The following is a 19,480-nucleotide window of genomic DNA, read 5'->3' as shown; positions in this document are numbered from 1 at the left end:
CATTAATGCTGGGTCTTGTTTGTTTTCTGAGAATCTACTGAACCTACTTGTAACTTGTTTGCCACGTAGCAATAAAAAATATACTAAAAACCTTGATTATTCTGGTTAGTCACAATGTACTGCTATTATTTTGAACAATACTGTATTTGAAGAGTTTGGTTCCAAAACGCAATAAATCCATTTTGACAAATTTTGGTAAAAACGTGTTTTCTATACCAAGAAAGTGACAAGATGAAAACAACTATTTTCTATTACAAACTTTCACATAGCATCTTTAGGTTATAAAAACATAAAAAATTCAAATCCATAAGTTGATTTTCAAAGATTTATTATAAAAACGGATAATTTTTTCCACAAAATGCAATAAATCCATGACAAGTTTTTATTCAAAATGCTATAAATCTATTGAATCAATAGCCTATATAAATGTGCATTCATCTTTGCCATGTTATATTCATTTAGTTGACTAGTTGTACACACTAATTAAAAAAATAAACATTAATGTCATTAATCAAAACACTTACTTTGTCATATTAAGATCACTGTCATTGCGGTTACTTGACGTCCTCGCTTAACGTCTTTCACAGAGATCAGCTGTAAAATGTTTTTGGTCCTGCTCGATTTTCGTTGACTTTGAGTAAAATAATGGAAAGTTTTTCATAAGATCCTCTGGGGTCAATGTGTTAGCATGAGAAGCTTGATGCTGTCGGGAGAACAAGCACCCGTCTCCCGAGTGCCTCTCAGGGAAAATATTAGATGCTGATGGCTTACGTTTCTTTCCCATCACAGAAAACCATCACAGGTTTAGCGATGCAATTAAAGTATTATTTTGTTTTGTTTGTTGATCACGAAGTACAAAGTAGATGAGGAAAACTAGGACTCCGTGGACTCAGCGCGTCCGCCATTGTTTGTTTACATTGCGTGACTGGTGGGCTGTAATATCAGAAATGGATTTATTGCGTTCTGTAAAAAAGGAGCAGTGGCGTTTGTCGCATTTTGGGAAAAAAGGGAGAAAAGATGACAGAATATCACGGCGGATATTGGATTTTGCGTAAAATTAAGAATTTACTTTTAACTACTGACCTGATATAATACTGATTTTGGCAGTAACTCATTTTTTCAAAAATGGCGTTTATCGCGTTTTGGAACCAAACTCTTCATATATTTTTTATTTGTATACATTCTATTATGTATAAAATACAAAAATGTTATATAAATAAAAAAAAATCTGAAATTGTGTGCACTGAAAAAAATGATTCATTGAATTTAATCAATTTTTTTAAGGTAAGTGGTTGCAATCAATTTATTTAAGCTACATTTAAACAAAAGTTTTATATTTTATTTTACTTTATTAATCTTTTTTGTTTAAATGTAGCTTAAATAAATTGATTGCAACCACTTACCTTAAAAAAATTTATTAAATTCAATGAATCATTTTTTTCAGTGTGTGTGTGTGTGTGTGTGTGTGTGTGTGTGTGTGTGTGTGTGTGTGTGTGTGTGTGTGTGTGTGTGTGTGTGTGTGTGTGTGTGTGTGTGTGTGTGTTTAAATATACATAATAACTGCACACAGCACACACTTATATATTATGCCAAAACTCACTTTTATTTTGTATTCGATTAATCGCGATTAATCTTTGCCCAGCACTAATTTGAAAGTTTTAATGTTTCCTTACAAATGCTTAAATGGCCTAGTTTCAACTTTTCTAAACTTATAAAAATGCATGATCCATCAAGATCCCTGGGGTCTGCTGGCATTATGCTGCTGACGGTCCCTAAAGTTAGACTGAAGCACAGTGGCGATCGTGCCTTTACATAGTTGCCCCCAAACTCTGAAACTCACTACCTTTGTCTGGGAGGATGGCCCCTAATCTGTTTCTTAAAACATACTTTTATTCTTTAGCGTTTGAATCAGTCTGAGAGCTTAAGTGCCTTGTATACTCTTGCTTTTTATTGTTGTTTGTTTCATGATCCTTATTACATGTACAGCAATTTGGTCAACTTCTATTGTTTTTAAATGTGCTTTAGAAATAAATTAAACTTTAAACTTAATACCAGGACTAAACCTGGTATAGGCCGTAGATTATCCACCCACTTAATTATTTAGGTTTCACTTTCTCATTACAGCTACACCCTCTTTTGTCTTTAATACAGAAGCCACTGAAAATGCTTTTCATTTTATTTACCTTTTGACGAATACCAAAGATGGATCTAAACATCTTCATTATTCTCCTTTTATCTCTTATTGCTGGAGGTACAGTACAAAACACTAAAGTATATTTTTGTATATTGTTTTTGATGTATGTACTGACTTGCACAATGTTCATGACAAATTTCCCAGTGATGGGACTAATACAGTATAAAGGAAAGTAAAGTATATTTAATGTTTTATTAGGTTTAAACACATATTGAATCTTTCTCTCTCATTCTGTTTTTAAGGACACTCGCTCCAATGTTATCAGTGTGAAAATGTGACAGTGACAGGTTCTTGAACAGGCGTACCGATAACATGTCAAACAGCAAACTATACCACCTGTATGAGCGCAACAAGTATTTCAACTTTGGGTGAGTTCAGTATTTTTGAGGGTAAATGTACTATTTCAAGTATCGGAGTTGACGACTGAAATTCTGACTCGAGAGTAACATCTGTGTTGTATTTATTTTCTTATTTACTTATTTTATTTCGTTCCCATTTTTCATTACTGTTGTTTAATCTTTATAGCTCAGTGATAGAACATTGCATTAGCAGCATTGTTGCATTGTTGTTGATTTACATACTAAATAATTCTTTTATGACTGCTTTGTATGATTTTTTTATTGTGTTATTGTGAAAAACCTTTGTCAGCAGAAATGTTGTTTAAAGGTGCTATATATAAATAAAAGTGAACTTGACCTTGATGCTGTATACTTTTTATACGATATGCTATACATTTCACAAGACTTTTTTAAGATGTAAAATAAACCTTTGGTGTTTTAGCTCAAAATGCCACATAGATAATTTATTATAACAAATATAGGTGTGAGCAAAAATGTGCCGTTTTGGGTGTGTCCCTTTAAATGCAAATGAGCTGATCTCTACACTAAATGGCAGTGTCGTGGTTTGATAGTGCAGATTAAAGGCGGGGTGCACAATGTTTGAAAGCCAATGTTGACATTTGAAATCATCTAAACAAACACACCCCTACCCCAATAGAATCTGGTTTTGATAGACCCGCCCCACACATACGCAACCCAGGCAAGGATGTTGGTTAGTAGACACGCCCCTTACTGCTGATTGGCTACAAGTGTGTTTTGGTAGTCGGCCCGACTCCCATTTACAAAGTGTTTTTCAAACATTGTGCACTCCGCCTTTAAGAGGTGGTATCCCCTTATGACATCACAGGAGGAGCTAAACTTCAAGTACCTATTTTTTACTGCTTTATCACATTTTCTAGCTTGATAGAAGCAGGGGGACTCAATTATAGCACTTAAACATGGAAAAAAGTCAGATTTTTATGATATGTCCCCTTTAAGCCTAAGGTGAAAGAATAAGATTTGTTTCTTTTACAGATTCCAGCTCTAACACCCCAAATGGAAATCAGTGTTACTACTGTGATGGGAAGACTTGCTCAAACAAATTAAGCTGTTTGGGAAATGAAGACTCCTGCATTACAGCCACAGCCACAGGTGAGAATTTCTTAACAGAAGAGGGACATTTTTCTCCAAAAGATGACAAATTATATTGAATTTCATTTCTAATTGCACTACTTGTTAAAAATGTGCCTCAAGGGTACGGGCAAATCTCATGCTGTCAGGGGAATCTGTGCAACAGTGCTGTGAGCGTCACTCAAAACCTTGTCTTTCTCTTATGGCCGTTTTTCTTCTACATCCTGATTCACTGAATTCAACAGAACTTCACACTCTTTTTCTTAATTACCTAAAAACGATGAAATATGTACCCCAGCGGGCCTACCTATAGCCTTTCAAAAAGTACAACTTTGCTTCTAAAGAGTTCATACCTCAAAGGGAAAGATTGGTATTGTACCAAAAAATTGCTTATTAGTACCTCCAAGTTATGTTAACATATCTGTACCTAAGGGTATATATTAGGAATTTTTACAAGGGTACTGCCCCAGTGACAGGTGGAGTACATATTTTGACAATTTTCTGTAACAGCGCTAAGATCTTTAAAGGGGCGGTGAATTTGTCGATTTTATTGTTTTATACTGTTGTCTGATGTCTATTTATGATGTTCGCATGGTTTTTACATTCAAAAAAATCAAAAGCAATAAGTAATAGGCTATTTTGTAACATGGATTAGTGGCTCTCTGGAGAAATGGTTCGTTTGAAGGGGCGGGCCGCATTGAAGACCTGAACGTAAACACCCACTGCTATGATTGGACAGCTTCATTCCCCGTCATTACATGTGGGGAAATGTTTTAAAAACATTAATGTGATAAAAATAGCAGCCGAACACAAATATGTTTGAGCCACAAAAGATTCTGGGTGCTAAAGATGATACACATAAATGACAATACGTATATTAAAGTAGAAACAAAACTCGACGTGACTAAATTACCGTATAAAACACAGTAAGCGTGCATCAGAATCTAAACTGCGGCTAATAAATCCTTATCAATAACTTTGTATATTTCTATTGTGCTTGTGAGGTTGCTTTTACATTCACGTAATGTTACATACCACAGTTATATAATAAAAAATAAGCTTTGTTGAGTGTTTGACCTTTCAAACGCAACACGCTTAAATTACCGTATACAACACAGTAAACGGGCATCAGAATCTAAACTGCGGCTGATAAATCCTTCCTTATCACTACCTTTGTATATTTCTACCTTTAAATTACAGTCATATTGTTAAGTGTTGTACCTTTATTAATCGTTTAATAGGGGTGTGACGAGACACTTAATCCACGAGACGAGACGAAACACGAGATTGGGTTCACAAGAACGAGACGAGACGATATTTTTACACTTTTTAAGAAACCCTCGATGATAAAATAAATGAATAAGAAACTGAAATCATGTTATTTTTAAATGTTTTAACTAATCAAGGACTGGCCCCAACAATTATTTTGCTAACTGATAATGAAGTAATTTGCTATTTTGGGTAATAAAAATAGACCCAAGTGAGCAGTAGCCTTTAAAATTACATAATAACGAAGATGCAATAATAATTGGTTCAAATAAAGTATTAAAACCAAGTTACCTTAAACAACATTACATTAACAAACACATTACATTTGTGGTCTATAAATAAAAAGCATTATGTATGATAACAAATGCCTGCAGGGGGAGATAGTTGACTCGTCTCGTGGACGCTATCTTCACTTTCACTTTAGACGGAGAAAAACGCTTATTTTTAGCCAAACAATGTTTAAATCCATTTGAATTTAATATACGTCCATTTCTTTACAATAGAAATGAACATGCAGACATTAAATCATGTAAACTGATGGTTTGATGGTTTAATCTGCTGAGACTTCACATCTGACACTGATCAACAGAACACGTCTCAGACTTCATACGAGCTCCCAAACGAACATTATCGGAAACCCAAACAAAAAAGCAAATGCAGTAAAAGACAGAATATAATGCATGCACTGTAAGAGGCTAATTACACCAACCACGCTTTAAACGCTTCAAAACGCAAGGCGCGACGCACTGCCTTTTTTAAAAAAGAGCAGTGCGAGTCGACGCGGCTTTTAATATTGCTAGGCAACCACGGAGTCAGCTGTCTTGTCAATCAAATATTGAAGCGTGAGCGCTCTTTTGCTGTTAACTATCATATTAGCAGAAACTTTAAAAAGAGGGCGCTTGCTCTGACCTTGTTTGAGGGTGAGAGGTGCACAAACACGCAGGAGAGAGTGAGCGAGTGTAATCCGGTTCTTCAAAGCAACTGTAAACTTCCCTCACCACAGCGTAAGGCCCGCATCTCCCCTCATTTGAGTGGACAATGGAAAGACGCGAATGACGTTGGGCGCTTCTCCGCTCTCAGCGTTTCTTCAAAGGTGCGTGCTGCGGCCGCCGGCAAAAACCGCAAGGCACTCAGCTCACATAAACAGCGCGCAAAAGCTCCCTGCCCATAGAATATCATTTAAAAAAGGCGACTGCAACTGCCATAAACGCTTTTGGTGTAACTGGCCCCTAAAAGAGTCAAACAGAAAGCTGCATCCTCCGGAGGTCGCATATGCAGGCTGCATACGTCATTAAGATTTATTTCAGATCATTAACTGAGCATTACATTCGCAAGTCGTTAGCATATTACAACAATTTGCGATTAACTAAATTATTAGTAAACTTTATAATTGTTAATAGTCTCTAATAAGACAGTCTTTATGAAGTAAATGCAGTTTAAAAATGCGACCTCCGAAGGATGCAGTCTTTTATTTGAGAAACGGCCAGAATTTCACCTACACAAGAAATCTCGCGAGACACATTCAATCTCGCGAGATATCGTCGCACGAGATCTCGTCACACCCCTATCGTTTAATGTTTTTAGTAAATTTAGACACGGATGTTACAACAGGACATATCAAGCAATCTCTTCTAACAAAGCAATAGTGAAACGCAGTAACTTAAATAAAGTAAAATGTCTTACTGTGTATTATACTGCTGTGTCATTGTTGTCAGATCCAATATAAGTGGTGCTTTTAATCACAGTCTCTCTGCAAATCCAGCATCGACTTCTTTACAAATGAATCCTTGTACACAACGTTAACAAACACTCCCCACACGAGCTGGAACTTCTTCAAAAGCAAACTTTATCCACGCATACTGCTAATGTTATGTTCCAAGCCTTCGAATTGAAGTATTTGTGTTGTTCCCACGCGGTTCTTCCACAACCGAAAATGCGTTTCCATGGTATCATAACAGATCACCGCGTCAAAATAAAAGTCTCTCAGAAAAAATGTATTTAAAAGTCATTTTGGTTACATTTGTCAATCTTTAAAGACATGTTTACTTGTTGAGACACACGTGTGTCACGCGAAGCTTTGGGCAGGGCTACAAAAGTAGACGTGTCCTTTTGGTTATGGGAAGGTGTTTCAATTCTACTTTGACGTCATAGATTTCCGAATTCCTCACTGGAGTGTTTAGCTGGCTTGGTGCCAAAAACGGTTATATTTCAGTAGCACGGACGTTTTCAGTTCTGAAACTTGCAGGATGTTCATTTAAGTATGATGACCTCTTATATAACAAATTATCAAGTAAAATTGAGTTTTTGATTCACCGCTTCTTTAAACAAAAGAATATATATAACATGAATAAGTAGCCAAAAATATCACCAAACGTCATTCAGTGCTAATACGTGTCATTAAGGAATGCCGGTGGTTGGAACAAATCAAGTTTAACAAGAACCCCATATATGTAAACATACAACAAAAACCTGTTAAGTCTTTGAACTCTTTGAACTCTGAAACCCGCTTTATTATTTAATGTAATGGTGATAATGTAATGTTTGGATTAAAGTGTCGGACAAATGAATAAAGGTAAATGCAATGGTGTGGTTGTCTTTTATTTATGTATGATATCGTGCTGTACTTATTGTAATTCTCATTGTCCCTACACTAAAATAAAAGTTCCCATATAAAACCTTTAACATCCACAAAACCTCTCTGTTGCACAAACATTTTCAAACTAAAATGATATGTACACTGTACAAAATACTTTGCTGCCTCAACATTTTTTGCCAAATCAACTCAGATTTACAAGTCATGTCAACAGGGAAAATATAGTTGAGAAAAGTCAACTTAATTTTATAAGTTATAACAACTCACCTGTAGTTATAACAACTCATCTCTAGTCAAGATAAATAATAGTAAGTTGTAATGACTTGTAAATCCGAGTTGATTCAACCAAAAATTTTAAGGCAGCAAAGTATTGTTTACAGTGATATACACCAGCAGGTGAAAGCAGATCACATTTTTTATATAGTAGAGAAAGACTCGAAACCCTTACTTCAAATTTGCACTGAACTGCAGCCTCACCAGACACAAAGTTTGCCTTTATTTTAATTGTGACAACCCCAATTCTTTATTTGACACACCACTGAATATCTACTGTAATCCAGAAACTTCATTTACCAGAGCTTGTCTATGGTATACTAACTGTAAAGCACACCCACATCCTTCACATAACTGCTACATGAGCTTATGTGTTACCAAACAATTCGTTTCTATCCACTTATACATAATACACATATATTTCTATTGTGTTTACTTCTGTGTACTTCTGGGTTTTGTTGTTGTGTGCTTTCATTCTGATATTTTAATGCCCTTAAAAACCCATGATTTACTCACCCCCAAGCTGTCCGAGTTGCATATGTCCATAGTTTTTCAGACAAACACATTTTCGGATATTTTAGAAAATATTTTAGATCTTTCAGTTGATTAAATGTAATGTTACGGGGTCCACCCATAGTCCACGACCTTCAAGTCCAAAAAAAGGGCGTCCATCCTTCACAAATTAAATCCAAACGGCTCCAGGATGATAAACAAAGGTCTTCTGAGGGTAGTCCGCGCTGTGTTGTTGTACAAATATTCATATTTGGAACTTTGTTGACGTGGATAACTACCTTCCGGTAGCGCCGACATCTTGGTCGCATCTGCATTCAGGATGAGTGCTTACGCAGCCTACGGAGGCTACTCTGCTGCTGCTCTGTGCCCCCGCCTCCTAAGAAAAGTGCGTACACTACGCTAATACTCTCTCCTGAGTGAGGAGGAGTCTGGGATGGCGGCGTTACCGGAAGGTATTTATTTTCGTTAATAAAGTTTGAAATATGGATATTTCTACAACAACACCGCACGGATTACCCTCAGAAGACCTTTTTTTATCATCCTGAAGCCGTTTGGATTTAATTTGTGAAGGATGGACGCACTTTTTTTGGACTTGAAGGTCGTGGACTATGGGTGGACCCCGTAACATTACATTTAATCAACTGAAATATCTAAAATATTTTCTAAAATATCCAAAAATGTGTTTGTCTGAAAAACGATGGACATATGCAACTCGGACAGCTTGGGGGTGAGTAAATCATGGGTTTAATATCATTTTTGGCCGAACTATCACTTTAATTTCTGATAACCGTACACCTAACTTCCCAAATGTCTTAAAAATAGGCACCAGAGCAATGTTTGTGATAACCGTGGTAAAAGAGGAATAATTGACGACGGGCCATTGAATTATAAGAAAATAATGCACACCCGCGGTGTAACGGCACTCAGCTTCGCGTCGTGCAGCATTGCACCTTGGGTGTGCATTATTTTCTTATAATTCAATGGCCCGTCGTCAATTATTCCTTACGAAATGCATATTTGCAGACCATTTTAAACAATAAACTGACACAAAGACATTAATTAGTATAGAGATTAGATTATAAATGTTTTTCGCTACATTTTAAAATTAAAACAATTATTAAACAACTTATTAAACATGATCTTACTCAATATAATATTGAGTTTACACAATTAAAGGTAGAGTAACACATTTTGAAAAATGCTAACGGTAGCCGCCTAGCAATGAAATCCCGATCCCACCCTCAAGTCAAATCGCCATCCAAAGTCACGCCTCTTTCAAAACACATGAACACGCACAGATCAGACGGTCACATCTCATGTCTCACTCTCATTCAGCAGTGAGAAAACTTTGCAGTACAAAGTCGAATAACACTTCCAAAATAACCAAACAACTGGTTTACATCAAAATTAGTTTAAGCACACGTTCGGTTGTGTAGACGTAGTAACTATATCGTTACGCTAATCAGTAAACGAACACAAATTTCATAAGCAACACAATGTTTCATCAAAGTAGAATATCTGAATCCATCTCAATACAAACATATCGCGTACCTACCTTACCAAAATAAACAGTGCAACGACTCTTTCAGACCCTTTGCCTCCTGCAGCTGTTTCATCTCGTGGTAAAGCAGTAAAGTTACCGATGTTAATTTCGGTTTTTGCTCTTGCTGATCCAGGCAGTTTTTGCTGTTGTTGTTATAAAAGATGCCTTTAGTTTTGTGCCTCCTGTGTAGGTTATCAATTTAGCAGAAAAGTTTGCTGTTCTCACTGTTTACAGGCAGGAGGTGAGCGCACGTGAACGCGCCGATGACGTATGGTGTCTGCGTGGACTCGCTGCGCGGTTGGCATTCAAATTACGCTTACGTATGAGGGACAAAAATGGAAACGTCCGTTCGGACCGAAATCTATGATTTGTTGAACATTTTTTGGTCCTACGCCTTTCACAGATAACATAAATTTCTACAAATACATTTAAACAACTTAACACAGTGATTGCTATCAGGATGTAAGGAGACTTTTAACCAGCATAACAAAAAATGTTTCAGGATCAAATCTGTTACCCTACCTTTAACGTTCTTATAGCAACAAACGTCTCTGACTAAATACTGATATAGTGGTCAAAAGCAATAGCAAAAGTAACCGCTAGGGTGGCTTGTACAGTATGTTTGGTGCAAAATGAGTGCGGAAGGGGGCCCAACTTTATAGTCTTGCATAGGGCCAAAAATTGTTATTGGCACCCCTGTTGAGGTTTATGTTTGTTCTTATTGAAAGGCAGTTTACTTAATACTAAACATTAATTCAATAATGTCAGGATTTAAAAAGCCAATGTCAGTAAAGGGTTTAATCAAGTGCAAGTACATGTCCTCAGGGCTTAACTTATTCAATTTCCGTGAAAGTTTCCTAACGTTGATTTCTTATAAAGATGTGTAAATATTTCAAACACACCTTTTGAGGTGTGTCAGGGGTAAACAGGATGTAATTAACTCACGTGCCGATAAGGATGAAAATATTCTTGTTCTGGTTTCACAGAAATGTTGCAATTAAATAATGTTGTCAAACCAACAAAGAAAGTTATACAGCTAAAAAATAGCAGAAACCAATTAATGTTACAAGAGCGAGTGTTGAATTCACTTACCAAGTTAAGTATGTTTTTCCATGTTTTTTTAACTGACAAAAAGCATTTAGACTGGAAATAATTTTTATGCAGCTTTGTTCTGGTTTCCCAGGTGAAAAAGTACCCTTCTACCGTGTACTTAAAGTGCTCTATTATCACGCACTAATTTTGTACTTTACATACTCAAAAATCTTCTTTAGTGCTTCTTAAAATAATCTTAGGAACTTCTAAGTTTACTTGTCTGTGCTATTTTAAGACACCATGAATATGAACTAAAATGTGCTAAAAATATATTTAAAAAATATATTTAGGTACCACTTGTACACTGAAAAAAAGTATGAACTCAATTTGGGGATCGACCGATATGGAATTTTTTGTGCCGATGCCGATTTTTGTTTCATCAGCCTTAGCGGATGACCGATACAGGCTGCCAATATTCTTGAGCCGATATTTGGAGAAGATACTGCTTTTGCTCACTCAATTTACATCATAAAACTGTCACGATGACGCCAAAAGTCTCAATTTAAAAAAGTAACATTTATTGAAACACCTTTTGAGGTGTCTCAGGGGTTAACAGGATGAAATTAACATGACGTCGTCACTTAATATTTTTCACAGCGATCAAATGTAAAATGTTTTGGTTCTGCTCGATTTTCATTGACTTTCAAAAAAATTATTAATAGTTTTTCATAAGATCCCCTGGGGTCAATGTGTAAGCATGAGAAAAGCTCGATGCTGTCAGGAGAACAAGCAAACGGCTCCCAATTGCCTCTCGCGTAAATTATTAAATGTTGATGGCTTACGTTTCTTTCCCGTCACAGAAAACCATCACAGGTTTATCAATGCTATTAAAGTATTATTTTGTTTTTGTTTGTTTGTTGATCATGAAGTACAAAGTAGATGAGGAAAACTCAACGCGCCACCATTGTTTGTTTACATTGCGTGGAATGGTGCGCTGTAATTTGTGGAGCAGATTTATTGCATTCTGCAGAAAAGTGGCGTTTATTGTGTTTTGGAAAAAAAATGGAGAAAAGATGACAGAATAACATGGCGGATATTGGATTTTGCGTAAAATTAAGATAAAATACTGATTTTGGAAGATTTTTGATTTTATCGCGTTTTGGAACCAAACTCTTCATATTTAGGTACAACTTCACTGAAAAAATGATTAATTCAATTAACTAATTTTTTTAAGGTAAGTGTTCGCTATCAATTTATTAAAGCTACATTTAAACAAAAAAATTTGAAAAACAAAACAAAAAACTTTTGTTTAAATATAGCTTAAATGAATTGATTGCAACCACTTACCTTAAAAAAATTGAGTAAATAAAATTTTTGTAGTAAACTTGTTAGTTAACTAAATAATTTTTTAATACAGGGATAGTATGTAAAAAGTGCATCTAAGTTAATATTCATGGTGTCATAAAATAACAAAAACACTTAGATAATCTTAAAAACATCTTAAGAAGTACTAAAGAAGCATTTTTAGTATATATAATATATTTTAGTATATTATAGAAGTGTACTACTTTTTCACCCGGTAATGATCTCATATCAAGTTAGTCCTGTTTTCCTGGTAAAGAGAAAGGTTAAGGAAGTTCACATGATTAATGTTTTATTCATTTATTAATGGCGAGAACCAGTTAATTTATTCACAAGTTGATCCAAACAGAAACAATTTAGCATTTACCTAACCTCCATGTCTTTGGACTGTGGAAGTAAACCGGAGTACCCGGAGTAAACCTACGCTGACACAGGGAGAACACACAAATGAATGACCTGGCAACCAGCTGATGCTTAAACCGATGACCTTGCTATGAGGCAGCAGTGCTACTAACTGAGCCACTGTGTCCTGGGCAATTTTCACAAGATTAGAAATATTACATTAAACGACTTTTCGCGGCCCCTTTTCAGTAAAACCGGTAACTGATTTGAGTGCTTTCTGCACCACTAAACGCCTGGACAACATTCTCAGTTGTATTTTTTAATGAACACTAAATCAATAAAAACCTGTCACGCATCATTAGACAATGAAAATCCAGTAAGTCTATGAACTCAGTTATTTCGAAAATTTTATGTTTCTATTTAATAGAATGCACCCACATTCATCTTCAAGTTTCTACAGCCTCACCCTATTTTCATCAGCTATAAAAGACCACTGATATGAGTTTGTCATCATTTTATTCACCTTCTGACTGATCAAAGATGGATCTGAACATTTTTATTGTTCTCCTTTGCACTCTTTTTGCTGGAGGTACAGTACAAACGCAAAAGTGTATTTAATGTTTTATTATAGCTAATTTTATATTTCTCTGTAATTTTGTTTTTTAGGACGTGCACTTAAATGTAATGAGTGCATAGGTGTGTCGGGTTCTTGTGTAAGCAAAGAGACAACGTGTTCCTCTGAAGCTAATACATGTGCAAGTGTAACAGTGGTAACAACCATTGGTAAGTTATTATGGAGGGTAAATTTACTGGAATGCATTGAATTCTGTCATCTGTTGGATGAGCCTTTGCTGTGTGATAGTGTTGTTGTTAACTGTTTTAAAGTCAAATATCAAATGTACTACAATATATTACAGGTAAATCAGAGTTTTTAAAAAGCATCCTTTGTGTGTGTGTGTGTGTGTGTGTGTGTGTGTGTGTGTGTGCGTGCGTGTGTAATTTTATTGTTTTGTTTTTAGGCGACACTACGTCTATCTATCAGGTTAAGAGTTGTGATGTGATACAGAACTGTGGAAATGGATCCCTTAACTTTGGCGTTTTTAGGTCAAAAGTATTCATGCAGTGCTGTAACACAGACCTTTGTAATAGCATAAATGTCCCAGGTATTGTCTTTGATTTGTAGCACTATAAGCTAAAGCATTGCAGATAATGAAAGACTAATATTTGTTTCTTCTAAAGATTACATCTCTAACAGCCCCAATGGAAAACAATGTTACTTCTGTGATGGGAAGAGTTGCTTGAACACTTTAAACTGTTTAGGAAATGAAGACTACTGCATTAAAGGAACAAGTAAGAATTTGGAAACAGAATTATTATTTTTTTCCCAATAGATGATAATCTGATGATAATAATTTATAAGTGCAATATTCAAAGTGTATGTTATAAAGTATATGTCATTGCAGCATTTTGTCAGATTTTTTTAGAATGATTAGCATATAAGCCATCAGTCATTTATGACTCAAATTCTCTTTTCTTTACATTAGCAAATATTGCATCTCTGCCAACAACTGTAAAGGGATGTACCACTAAATCTCTCTGTGATGATGTATCACAAGCGCCTCCAGGTTTCATGGGCTTATCATGCTGTCAGGGGGACCTGTGTAACGGTGCTAAGACTGTCACACAAACCTACGGTAAATTACCGGCAACCCAGCTGCAATAACATTGTAATTTCTATTTCATAGAATGCACCCACATTCATTTTCAAGTTTCTACAGCCTCACCCTATTTTTATCAGCTATAAAAAGACCACTGATGAGTTTGTCATTATTTTATTCACCTCCTGACTGATCAAAGATGGATCTGAACATTTTTATTGTTAAGGGTGTCACGATTTTAAATCGGAATCGATCGAAATTAAGTCACAGCCTCGAACTTCGAATGAAAAAATGGGATCGTCGATCTGCCTACAAATCCTTGAAATGCATATCATAAACAGGATTACTACCTACTGATCTGCCTTTAGACAGAGCGCAGCTCTCTGCACGTGCGTAAGAATGAGGCGCCAAGATGCAGCGGATTATATTTTAAACAAAAGGGATAGTTTGCCTCAGGTCGCATGAAACGCATAAAACTGAACAAATACGTAAGGATTACTACTTTAGTTTATGTGTAGACTTCGGACAGATGCGAGAGCGCGTGCACGTGAGACAGAGAGAAGCGCAGCTGCTTATGACCCGCTGGTTTTATGTCAGATGCCATTTCAAGACGTGAGCATTAAGTCCATGTGCGTGCAAGAAGGAATCCTTTCTACAAGTTCTCTCGGGTAAGTGAAGCCCACAAACGCACATGTGAGGAAAAGCACGCAATGTGTATGCTAATATGTAACTAATAATAAATATTAATGGCATTTTAATTGTCATTTCTTGTCTTTCAAAAAAAAGTAAAAATCGAGAATTGAATCGAATCGTGACCTTAGAATCGAAAATGTAATCGAATCAAGGATTTTGAGAATCGTGACACCCCTATTTATTGTTCTACTTTGCACTCTTTTCGCTGGATGTACAGTACAAACCCAAAAGTGTATTTAATGTTTTATTATAGCTAATTTTATATTTCTCTGTAATTTTGTTTTTTAGGACGTGCACTTAAATGTAATGAGTGCATAGGTGTGTCGGGTTCTTGTGTAAGCAAAGAGACAACGTGTTCCTCTGAAGCTAATACATGTGCAAGTGTAACAGTGGTAACAACCATTGGCGAGTACAGTATGATGGAGAGTAAATGTACTGTTGGATGAGCCTTTGCTGTGTGATAGTTATTGTTAACTGTTTTAAGGTAGTCAAATATCAAATGTACTACAATATATTACAAGTGAATTAGAGGATCTGATTTATTAAAAAGCATCCTTTGTGTGTGTGTAATTTTTTTGTTTTGTTTTTAGGCGACACTTCGGTCAACTTGCAGGCTAAGAGTTGTGAAGTGATACAGAGCTGTGGAAATGGATCCCTTAACTTTGGCGTATTAAGGTCAAAAGTATCCATGCAGTGCTGTAACACAGACCTTTGTAATAGCATAAATGTCCCAGGTATTGTCTTTGATTTGTAGCACTATAAGCTTAAGCATTGCAGATAATGAAAGACTAATATTTGTTTCTTCTAAAGATTACATCTCTAACAGCGGCAATGGAAAACAATGTTACTACTGTAATGGGAAGAGTTGTTGGAACACTTTAAGGTGTTTAGGAAATGAAGACTACTGCGTTACAGGAACAGGTAAGAATTTGGAAACAAAATGATTATTTTTTCCCAATGGATGATAATCTGATGATAATAATTGATACAATTAAAGTATATTAAATTAAATTTATAAGTGCACTATATTCAAAGTGTATGTTATAAAGTATGTGTCATTGCAGCATTTTGTCAGATTTTTTTAGACTGTTTAGAATGATTAGCATATAAGCCATCAGTCATTTATGATTTAAATTCTCTTTTCTTTACATTAGCAAATATTACATCTCTGCCAACAACTGTAAAAGGATGCGTCTCTAAATTTGTCTGTGATGATGTATCACAAGCGACTCAAGGTTTCATGGGCGTATCATGCTGTCAGGGGGACCTGTGTAACGATGCTAAAAGCATCACACAAAACCTCCTCTTTCTCTCCTGGCCGATCTTCTTTTACATCCTGATCCACTAAATTCAACTTTACAGCATGAAAAGTAAAAATGAAACAACAAAATTTGACATATTTTGGAACAGTGCTTAACACATTTATTAGACCACCACTTAATGTAAGGTTTGTGCCACAGCTGCTCATTTGTTTATGTTTCTGTATTAGTAATCTTTAATCACAGTAATATTTCTAATGCTAAAATATAATTATTGTTGTTATTTACTTGCGGTCCTTAATAGGAAACTGGATTTTAATAGTTCAATGTTACACTTGATTTATTTCTGACTTCTGAGAAAAGTTGAAGTCACATTTGGGTATAAAAACACAAATCAATTTGAAATCGATTACTCGTGTTTTAAATGATGAAACACGAAGAACTCTTTAAAAAGGAAAGAGTTCACATTAAAGCACTTTATGATTCTGGATGATTTTTGAGACAAATAGACAGTGGTCTTATAAATTTGTTTAGCATTGTAGATTTATTTTCATTGTATTACTTTGTGTTACTGTATGTATTGTTAAGGAAAGATATATATGAATAATAAAATATAACTTTTAAAATTGTGCACAGATCTTGTCATATATTACCATTAAACTACACTTACATCTTTTACATAACTGCTACCTGATTTTTGTGTTACCAAGATGCGTATATGATGCGTATACATATTTTTATTATGTTTACTATCATACTATTATGTTACTATTTCATATTTCATATTTGTATTGCTCTTATTGCATCAACACTGTTTCCTGCTATACCTGTACTTTCATCACTAGTCCCATCACAATCAAAATAAAATATTTCAGCGTGAGTTTAGTCTCAATATATGAATCCGTGTCTAACTTAGATAAGAGGTATATAATATATCTCTGGTTGCTGCCTTGAAACAATCTAACATTGTATATAAATACATTTTAATTGATTGATTGATGATTTATCAACAGATATGACAATTAGAAATATAACAAAGGACCAGCAGAAGACAGGCCATTTGACTAGACTTGCTTTGATCAATTCATATTATATATTAGCTTTTAGTCCAGGAAGTACTTTTAACATACTTTGCTGCTTTTCTTTTTTTTGAAACTGCTTCAAAGTTTTGCAACTAAATTATTCTTATTAAATGCAAAACTCATTTAGCAGTAGATGGCAGGAGATTCTTTTGTACAACAACTGATATTTACAGTTTTTTACTATATTTTTATACTCTAGTATGTGATTAATTTACAGTTTTAATATTTTTAATGTTTATAATAAATGCTACTGATTTTTGATAATACAGAATTAACTAGGGAGCAAGGATTTCACTTGGGTCGATTCGATCCTTATAAAATAACATGAAAAGGTCTGTGCTGAACCGCCCACCCCCAATGTGGGTGTTAACAACGCAATCAGAATTTAGTCATTAATATTTTATTTCATTATGATTTATACATCTTCTAATTTAACATTCAAAACTTGTTGGTTAATGGTTAATAATTAGTTAGATAAGCATCAGTTCCCACTCAGGGAGGAAGAAATGAACATCAATAATAACAGTTCAAGGGAGTGAACAAGGTAAATCAAAAGGATTTTTTTTTTCAGCAAGAACATCAAGCAGGGTGGCGCTACATTTGGGTAGCCCAAAAGGAAGAAAAATCCTACGAAACATTTTGTAGGTTCCTTCTAAGAAGAATTTGTGATTTCAGGACAAAAACTAAATGATAAACTAAGCTAAATGTCACTAAACATGCAAAATAATAATTTTTTTAAGCAGAAATATCTTTTGCTGCTGTCATCAAAGTTGTTTACAATCAATTAACTAGAAGAAGTTAGACAAGTTAGGCACAGGTTAAACAAGTAAAAAAATACATGACTCACCCTTAACCACAAAAACCACAGTTAAGATCATGTAAGACAGAGAGTCATCCTAGTGTAAGTAAAAGATTGTTCATATGAACTTCCTCGACCGTTCTCTTAATCAGAAAAACTTGGCTAATTTGATATGATTACGTTTTCCTGGTGAACATTATAGCTTTTGCTGTCCACCCTCTAGACCAGGGGTTCCCAAACTTTTTATTTTGTGAGCCACATGTGAGATAATGTATATAGAGGTATTTATTTATCATTTGCTTAGTTAACACTGGGGAAAAGTAGGCATTGAAATGCTTAAGATGAGGCTTAGACAAACAGTGACAATAACAGGACATAAACAGTTATAGACATACATGAAGGGTACTGAAATTTTAACAGAGAATTACATAAAAATAAGTGACAGTAACAGATACAATAAGGGTATATAAGTTATAACAGGGTTCCCACACTCTAGTAAATTTCAAATTCAATGACCTTTCAAGGACTTTCCAGGTCCAATACCCTCAAATTCAAGGACTAAATGTGGGGACACATTTCAAGTGAGAGCAATTACATCGTGTTACCTTTTAAGATACATTGTTACAGTGCTGCGTCACTGTGGTGACATTTTGGGGACGCCTCCAGGGGTAAGTGCATCTGAATGTGTAATCAAATTCAACCAAAAGTGAGGCTTGACAACAAAGACAGGGTGACGCGGAAGCCAGGAAGTATATCGCTGTCTGAATTATTGCCAAAGACGCCGTTACAGGGATGCAGGAAGTATGGCAAGGGAGACGCAGGGCCTCGTTCCTTTCTCAGGGAACAACAGTTACATTTGTTTTCAACAGTTACAACAGTTAGAACGTTTTCATGTGTCAAACACAACTAGGCAAAAAAGCATTTTGGTATGAATCAACATTCGCATACAGAAGATATAAGCATTTAAAGCGAACTGTTTAGCACGTGTGCTTAAAAAGTCGAGAATTTTTATGATATTATCATTCACACAGGGAATGGAATTTTTTTTTCATCTTGCATAAAATGACCTGTATTTATGTGTGTATATTTGCAAACCCCCCCCCCCTGCAAGATTCACAAACTTTCCAGGATTTCAAGGACCCATGGGAACCCTGTATAAGTGGTTATACGTAGTCCTGAGCTACTAATATAAGATTGTTGGGGTGGAGCAGTCACTAAAATGTCATTGTAAGGTGTCACAGAGCTACATGAAAGAAAATTAAAGTGACAGTGCAAATGCAATGAATAAACTTAAGCAGCATGTATTCCGGTTTTAGATGAAGGATAACTGGTTATTAATAAGTCTAATGTCTAATGATCAGGACCCGATGCAAAGCAGAAGACTTTCAATAGTCACAAACACGATATTTGGTTTAATCAT

The 19,480-nt window shown here is 35.3% G+C and overlaps 1 protein-coding gene across 3 annotated transcripts in view; it reads left to right on the top strand.

The window, feature by feature from the left end:
- LOC129423167 (phospholipase A2 inhibitor and Ly6/PLAUR domain-containing protein-like) overlaps positions 1 to 16,808 on the top strand; it is a 57,471-nt gene extending 40,663 nt beyond the window's left edge. Inside the window, exons 5-8 of one of the 3 annotated variants that reach the window (XM_073871509.1) lie at positions 14,114 to 14,263; positions 15,209 to 15,654; positions 15,731 to 15,841; positions 16,075 to 16,808. In XM_073871509.1, coding sequence (XP_073727610.1) covers positions 14,114 to 14,263; positions 15,209 to 15,366 — 308 coding nt within the window. In that variant the 3' untranslated portion in view covers positions 15,367 to 15,654; positions 15,731 to 15,841; positions 16,075 to 16,808. The remainder of the gene's footprint in view (positions 1 to 14,113; positions 14,264 to 15,208; positions 15,655 to 15,730; positions 15,842 to 16,074) is intronic. The other 2 variants (XM_073871511.1, XM_073871510.1) reach the window with 2 other exon arrangements.
- Positions 16,809 to 19,480: the final 2,672 nt, after the last annotated feature.

The sequence above is a fragment of the Misgurnus anguillicaudatus genome, chromosome 9, assembly GCF_027580225.2.
Source record: "Misgurnus anguillicaudatus chromosome 9, ASM2758022v2, whole genome shotgun sequence".
Classification (NCBI taxonomy): domain Eukaryota; kingdom Metazoa; phylum Chordata; class Actinopteri; order Cypriniformes; family Cobitidae; genus Misgurnus; species Misgurnus anguillicaudatus.
The sequence above is the reverse complement of the archived record's forward strand: the minus strand, read 5'-3'. Positions and strand labels throughout refer to the sequence as shown.